We start from the raw sequence: 8545 nt of genomic DNA, 5'->3' as shown, positions 1-8545 counted from the left end.
CGGCGAATCGTGGAGAAAGCTCTTTCCTCTTTCCTCTTCCACGATATCCGCCGAGTTCGACCACAGATGTCTCTCCGAGGCCACCCTCGCCGCCCACGATCAGCCGATCGCGGCAGCTGTTTTGCTTGGTGGCACGGAGAGCTAGACCTGTGGTGCGGCGCAGTTCGACTACCGCATCAGGGGTTAAAAACCTACCCCTGATCGAGATCCCCCAGCAGATCTGCCTGGTACGCCTGAAACACCGCCATGGTGTGAAAAGCAGCACCAGCCTGACCTGCTGCCGTGTATGCCCTGCCATTAAAGCACAACGTGATTTAGAGAGGTAGATGGCAGAGTTTGAGCTCTCAGTGTTGATGCCCACAAAATGCGAGAAAAGTTTGCAAACTTTCCTCGCCAGTTGGTAGCATCAACACATATCCATATTCCCCTATCCCCTCGACATCAGCGAAGTTAAAATGCTGATGTCGATGAACATCGGGTCGAATATGGATTCTTCCATGCCCTCTCGATCTCTGTAAGAAGATCAGGAAGGAATGGAAGGCTCATCTGAGCTGATGGTTTACGGCCAAGGAGAAATCGATCGTGCAATCTATCACGAGCGATCTCTCCTCTAAAGTGCCAACATGGCAGCCGCAGCCTGCCTGCAGCGTGTTCCATAACATTCATCAGCTCAGCATACACGGTCAGGGTGGCTGAGAGGATTCATACCACTCTCACCAGCCATCCCTAAGAGCACTTGCTGATTAGTCTCGTTAGCCGCCAGATCGTCCGAGAGGAATATAACCTCTCGCGACGATCGGCGATCTGCATCTGAGAACCCATGATGCATGCCAGCGCTCAGCCTCAGGATGAGTGGGACAGCATCATCCAGTCCCAGATGCCAACCTCTCTTCCCTCAAGAAGAAAGCCAGACTAGAGTGGAGCGATCTCAGATTGAAAACCGCTCACACTTACACACAAACAACTTCAAATGAACTGACTGTGCATGCTCTTGATCCCAGGCAGTAAATACACACTTGTGTGTATTAAATAATGAATTTGTATTACCTTAACTCGTATAGCACTTCAAACAGACAGTCCCTGAAGACGAGAAAGATGTGTATGTGTTGGCAAGGCACCCTTATATACTTCCGGGTCGCACATTGATGACATCATGGGCTGTCGCCGGTCAATAGGATTGACTTGTTTCGATAGTAGCTTCAGACACCTGTCACGCTGGAGGCGTTCCCCATAGCGCCAGATGAGAAATCATGTTTATTTTCTAAAATCAAAATAAAACTGAACACCTCAATATTGCAATAAATCAAGGTCGACACAACAGCCTCTTAAACGTCTACAAACTCTCAAGTATCAATTAAGCTCAAGTGCACAAAAAGGCCATAAGAAAACCAATATCCTTCAAAAGGGTCTCATCAATATAACGAAAAATAAAATAATGTTAAGTAAAATGAAATAATCAACTTCCACTGTGCTGGTTTCGGCTGCATCACCGGCTGCAGTCATGTCCTCATCTCATAAATCAAACAACTTGCGATTCCCAACTGCCCATTCTCAATCACATAAAGTAGCCTTGTTGACCATTTTGGGTGAGTAAAGGCAAAACACACAAGATATAAAGTGCCATGCAAAATGTCATGTGTAATTGCAAATGTATTGGAGTAAAAAGTACTTTACTTATTAAAAAATGTAGTCAAAGAGAGTAAAAGTTGCTAATATCTTTGATACTCAGTAAAACTTCAAAGTAGCCAAAAAGATACTTAAGTACAGTAACTAATTACATTTACTTAAATACTTTACACCACTGGAATTTATGAAACATGGCAGATTATTATTATGTTATCAATAACATTGCTTATTGCTTTAATGAGCCTTTTAATGTTGAATATTTCTAACATTTGGACTGGTAAAAATGATAGTCTAGTAGTCTAAATCTATTGATCATATAATCACTTGCACATATGCAACATGAAGCTGCTGTCTTACTTCCATTCCAAGATGTGTTTGTGATCTTGAATTTTGACTAATTTGCATAATCTTATATCAAATTGATCTCAAACTACTTTTTGGAAGACATTTTTTTTATGTGCATTAAACAACAAGGCAAAGTGTATTAAAAAGTCTCAAATTTAAAATGACTCACCATAATTATTTTTTAATGGCTTTGCATTATAAGCATAATCATAAAGTAACCAAATACAATAATATGGTACTTTTTGCATGTTATTATAAAGTTTAAAATGCAATTTGTTTCAAGAGGAAGAGTAACCTATTAAATCTAGACTTCATGGTGTTCTGCTATGAGGATAAAAATAAAAATTATATGACATTAAAAAATCAGTGGGAAAAAAAAAAGTGATGCTAAAGTCTTTCGTCTAAATATCAGTATGTAGGACCAACTTCTGTCTGACAGCCTTGCAGCCTTTAACAGCAAAGATTCTCTCTTCTTCAGGGAAGAAGGGCATGTCTCTGATCACTTCATCTGCCAGATCAGAGTCTTGTGTCATTTTCAGATGGACCATCTCAGCCATGACACACTGACGCACATGCTTCAGCTCCAGAGGTAGAAAAGGAATGAAGTGATCAACCAGATGCTCATTTATGATACTGGAGTATGAGAATCCACCTACTGAACAGAGATACACCAAAAAAATTTAAGGAATTATATTTCTAGAGGAACATATTATAATACAAGAATGTAACCACATTTCAGGAATGAATTAACCAAATGTAATTATTTAAGAACCAACCAACCATTAATAAAACCAGTGTGGGATATAATGTTTGACAAAAATAAATGTATTCAATACAAGGAAAAGGAGTCTTGTTATATACAAACTCATGTGGCACACACATACTTCAATAAAAATCACATACTGTTCTCATTATTGATGCTTTGATAAATTTTAGCCTCCAGTTCGTTGCTGTTCATCCTGATCTCTTCCCGATTTTTGCCTTTTCTCCAGAAATCCAGAGCCACTTCAGCAATCTCATTCCCACATGTATTACTACAAATAAACACAGCTTAGTTAGGTCAAATTTTTTATTATCAGTAAAAGATTGTCAGTATTTTTGGTTTTGTCATATTGTTTGTTACAATAATGAAAAATGTTTCAAAGCAGGGGTGCCAGTATTGTTTGGTACATTGTAATGCCTGAAGAAAATTGACGAGTAATGAAAAATGTTTTGCCTAAGATCTGTTGTTGCTTTTTGTCTTAACATCATTTTTTAGTTCAGCTTATACTTGAAAATCTTGAGGCAATCGGTTTCCTAAGATGGTCCTAGTAATGTGAACACTAATAATAAGTAAGCGCAACTAATGATTTTGAGTTAACAGTACTTGACCAACAAGTTTTCTTTACAAAATGAATTAAGTTTTGCCAACTAAAAATTAATACACTACTTAGAAATGTTAAGGCAATCGGTTTCCTCACTTTTTCTAAGTAAAGTCAACTTATTACATTTTACAGTGCATTTGAATTTTATATAGCTAATATGTTGTAGGGTAACCATTAGGGGCCAAGGAGTGTGTTAGAGAGGCATAGACCAAAAATATCTCCAAAAGTGTTTGATTTGATTAATCCAATAAGCGGGCCAGAGGTGTTATACTGTATATAACTCAGTGATAAACAGGAAAAAAAAAAATCAATAATTAGAAAGAAAATATTTACAAATGTTTTTCTCTGCATACATCTTCTTATATCGCTAAAGCAGCAGCAGCAAAGTTTCAATTTCAAGTGCATGAAATGTAAACCGTCTGTGTGTAAATGGTAACTGTAATAATTACTACTTTTTCTACGTGTACACAACTGGGTGACAATGTCACATTTATTTACAACTCATCGTCATGCATTGCTTATCATGGACTACATCGCTATTTTGGAAGAGTAGAGGAATTTAATTACAGAATTACATTTTATGTTGCCTTAATTTGTATGTAATTTAGTAATATGTAAGTTAATTTACCTGAGAAAAATGAAGATTGCATTGTGGAAGGGCACTCTGTCTACACGGACATTGTAGTCCAGAAAAGGTTTTATGATGTCAACCAGCTTTGGCTGCATCTGGTCCATTTCATCAAATATGAACATAGAGCGGGGAAAACTTGATACATTTCCATGAATCCACTGCTTTAGCTGTGCCTGAAAATACAGAACATGCAAATCCCAGAGAGCAACAGCCTTCAACTATATGTGCAACACTCATAATGAAAACTGCGCCTGTGCAAAATAAAACATTATTCATATGATTTATACAGTTTTGTAACACCTACTGTAGCAGCTATGCATTATATATTGTATGAACCTACAACATTTTCATCCAATAGCAGGAGTTTTACTGTGAGCTGTTCACTTCCTAAGTGGTTTTTCTTTTTTTATATGGCATAATGGAAAGATATGAAGTACACTCTAAAAAAAAAAAAAGGCTCGTAATCATAGGGGAACCTTTTTTAGTGCTATATAGCACCAATTTTGGTGCTTCAGTGGTTCTTCAGTGGTTCTTCAGAGGTGCTATATAGCACCTTAGTCAAAGAACCGGTGAAGAACCTCTGAAGAACCGCTGAAGAACCACTGAAGCACCAAAATTGGTGCTATACAGCACTAAAAAAGGTTCCCCTATGATTACGAGCCAAGAACCATTTATGGTGTCATATAGAACCTTTTTTTTTAGAGTGTAGGTGGACAGAACTAACTACGCTAATTGTAAAATATTTCTATATTTCTTGTTTATTTTCAGATATAAATCATAACCCTCATGTTGTTCCAAACCCATATGTTTTGTCTGTTTTGTAAAATACCAGTAAATGACATTGAATTGGATTGGATGCACATGAATGGTGACTCTATGCCGAGAATGTGACTAATGTCAATCACATTCTGCCTAACAATAATTTTTCCACTGAAAAAGGGAATTGTGATTCAATATTATTTTCTCTTTTCTTTCTTATTATTTTTCTTTTTAAGCAAAATCCTCACTAAATTGTGTTTGGATGTATATGCTTAATTAAATGAAGAAAGAAATGTTTGGGATAAGAATTTAGAGATACACTTTCTGTAAGAACTCAATCAAGGGCTTGACCTGCTCTGGCAGACTGGTTGTACTCGTTAACATAAGTTAATGCATTAGTTAACATGAACTAACCATGAACAATACATTTATTAATGTATTTGTTCATCTTTGTTAACGTTAGTTAATAAAAATCCAGCTGTTCATGGTTTGTTCATGTTAGTTCACAGTGCATTAACTATTGTTAACAAGATTTTAATAAAGTATTAGTAAATGTTGAAATTAACATCAACAAAATATAAATACATGCTTTATAAGTGCAGTTCATTATTTATTCATGTTAACTAATGTAGTTAACTAACTAATGAACCTTATTGTAAAGTGTTACCGCTATATCCCTATTTTTCATAGTAAATGTGTTATTTACTTACCTTGTAGATGTGTACATTTTCTTGTTGTGGAAAATGATACTCAGATATATACATGTGAACATGCTTGCTGTCTGCCCCTTTCACATACACATTTCTAGCGATGATGTCGACGACATGTTTTTTTCCAATTCCTGTAATCCCATGGAAAGAGAGGACCAGCGGTTTGTTTGGTTTGCTGTCACTCATAAATGACGATACAGCTTTTAGTACAACATCAGACACAATGTGCTGCCCAAAGAGAGATTGTCTTAAATCTTTCTTCAAACCTGAAAGATGTGAAGAAATGTAAAGTCAAAGATTGTTTGTAGCTTGCAATAATAATTTGTACTAAAAAAACAAATTAACTAAAAAAATAATATAGAAAGCAAAAAACATTTCAGTGGAACTTTGCATTTTTATCTCAGTACAATGAAATCACACCTAAAATATCAAAATAGCTAAATCAATTTATTTTTTTTTTTTTTTACAGTTGGTAGGCTATATCCAGCTGAAGAAAAGTTAAACCAGCCCATCCTCCTCTTCCCTTTTGTATTGTAACTGCTTCTTTTGACTTCCTGATAATATTTATTGTAATTATTGCTATTTATAATTTATTTTATAGTGGGAACAAGGGAAATCCACTTCTAAGATGATGCTTGTTTGTGTTTTATATCAGGTAGCCTATTTCACTCTTATACAATTTTCTTGTTTAATATATGATTTTTCTTTGCCAAGTGTTTGGCCTTTTTGTATTGCAACTGCATGGAAGACAGAGAACAGCTACACAACACAGAATCAAGTGTTTATAACTGGTGTCACTGGCCGCACATCATGCTTGGCGTTGCGAGCCACCGGTTACAAGGTTTGCTGGTGTTAGCTAGACACATTTCTCAGACAAACTATAGACACACCAAAAGAATCTGACATGAAACTGACACTTTTATCACATGACAAATTATATCATCTTATAATAACAATTCTAAAATGGTGTAAAAACATTGCATATGAAAGTAATTTTATAGTAGGCCTAACATATAGAATTAAAAAAATATTGCTTTAATTCAGAAAGGGAATTATTACGAAGACACAATAGAGTCTCATTTAATCCCTTTCTTTTCATTAATGCTGTTTTTATTGGTAAACACTTTACTTAGAAAGTATGTACAATTTCACAACTATGTGGTACGAATGTTTAAGCCTAATCTTTACCAAAACCCTTACCCTTACATATTCAACAGCCTATCTATCTGTTGGAAACAAAGGAAACTTTTGAAATTAGAACCATAAATTCGCAGTTTTACTCACGTTTAGGGTCAAAAGGCAGCAAATTGTCCCGTTCAAAAAATTTGTCAACCACATAAGACGAAGCAGCCGCGAACACATCTAGAAAACCTGAAGATAATGTTATATTAGACACCAGCAAAAAAACTATTAACAAATGCCTCGCTTTCATTGTGAAAGCAAATTGTCCAGACCATTCAGTCTCAGGTTCGTTTTTTAGAAAGTAACTCGTGGCGAACCGACTGATTAAGAGCCATAAGCTAAACGAAACTCCTTCAGAAAATATTCTTTATGGCAGCATTTACTGACTACAAGAAAGAAAACAGGCTTTTCTTGTTTCCACTGTTTTAAACCACGTGTTCACCTCGCTGTACCACTACAGAAATATTTTACATTACATTTACATTAAAGTACACAATGTGCTTCTTAATGAACTGGGCTGCGTTTCCCAAAAGCATCGTAAGCCTAAGTTGATCGTAAAAACGATCGTACGAGTGATCTTAATATTAAGGTCTGTTTCCCAAAAGCATCGTAACTTAAGTAGCACTTGAAAATGATCGTAGATCTACGAGTGCTCTGGAGTAATCGTAAAGCTCTAAGTGTATCGTAAGAGGACAGAGTTATGAGGTCACCTACAGGACAACAGGCAGATTACACCTTTAACTTAATTCAAGTGCATTGTGATAATACTATAAGGTTTTGATTGTACTTTATTGTACACTTTTTTATTATTATTTTTATTTTAATATTCTCATTATTATCAATGTTGATAAAAAAACAGTTCTGCTGCTTAATATTTTTGTGGAAACGGACTTTATGATCACTGGATTTTATTATTATTTTTTTTATGAGGGCAGGTAACAAACTAAAAAATTATAAATACACATCTGAATAAAATTAGGATATTTATTTCGTCTTTTTGAAATGTATCTTTTCGTGTTTTTTTTTTTTTTTTTGTTCAGCCATTTTGTCAGTGCCTCAGCCTGTAAGTAGTTGCTTTATATAGCCTAGACGTGTTTGATTGCTAATCCACATCAGATGACAATTATTAGGTGAAACGTTCCGAGGAAACGATTCCATATAAGGTTATATTTCAGCACTTCGCAAATGGACAGCGACTCTTAAGTAGCACTTAGAGCGCGTTCTCGCGCGTTCATGTTAAGTACATTTTTGGGAAACACACGTGGAATTGCTGCGATGTGGATTAGCAATCAAAACACGTCTAGGCTATATAAAGCAACTACCTACAGGCTGAGGCACTGACAAAATGGCTGAACAAAAAAAAAAAAAACACGAAAAGATACATTTCAAAAAGACGAAATAAATATCCTCATTTAATTCAGATGTGTATTTATAATTTTTTAGTTTGTTACCTGCCCTCATAAAAAAATAATAATAAAATCCAGTGATCATAAAGTCCGTTTCCACAAAAATATTAAGCAGCAGAACTGTTTTTTTATCAACATTGATAATAATGAGAATATTAAAATAAAAATAATAATAAAAAAGTGTACAATAAAGTACAATCAAAACCTTATAGTATTATCACAATGCACTTGAATTAAGTTAAAGGTGTAATCTGCCTGTTGTCCTGTAGGTGACCTCATAACTCTGTCCTCTTACGATACACTTAGAGCTTTACGATTACTCCAGAGCACTCGTAGATCTACGATCATTTTCAAGTGCTACTTAAGTTACGATGCTTTTGGGAAACAGACCTTAATATTAAGATCACTCGTACGATCGTTTTTACGATCAACTTAGGCTTACGATGCTTTTGGGAAACGCAGCCCAGGATGATAATAATATTGAACGTCATGAGCTCTTAAATTATATTGACTTTACTTTGT

At 35.5% G+C, this 8545-nt stretch overlaps 1 protein-coding gene across 2 annotated transcripts; it reads right to left on the bottom strand.

Moving 5' to 3' along the window:
* Positions 1 to 1655: 1655 nt before the first annotated feature.
* LOC307117328 (torsin-1A-like) lies at positions 1656 to 7278 on the bottom strand. Of its 2 annotated transcripts, none has more exons than XM_079802121.1 (5): positions 6720 to 7278; positions 5436 to 5701; positions 3964 to 4139; positions 2875 to 3005; positions 1656 to 2626 (listed from the first exon to the last, which is right to left on the bottom strand). In XM_079802121.1, exons 1-5 carry the CDS (start codon positions 6865 to 6867, stop codon positions 2373 to 2375), a joined length of 975 nt encoding a protein of 324 aa, XP_079658247.1. In that variant the 5' UTR covers positions 6868 to 7278; the 3' UTR covers positions 1656 to 2372. The 2 variants fall into 2 exon arrangements, with proteins under 2 accessions (XP_079658247.1, XP_079658248.1); XM_079802122.1 differs by having other exon boundaries at positions 2130 to 2626; positions 5436 to 5566; positions 6720 to 7001.
* Positions 7279 to 8545: the final 1267 nt, after the last annotated feature.

The sequence above is a fragment of the Gobio gobio genome (assembly GCF_949357685.1).
Source record: "Gobio gobio genome assembly, chromosome: 21".
Classification (NCBI taxonomy): Eukaryota; Metazoa; Chordata; class Actinopteri; order Cypriniformes; family Gobionidae; genus Gobio; species Gobio gobio.
This window is presented reverse-complemented; position numbering and strand designations above follow the sequence as displayed.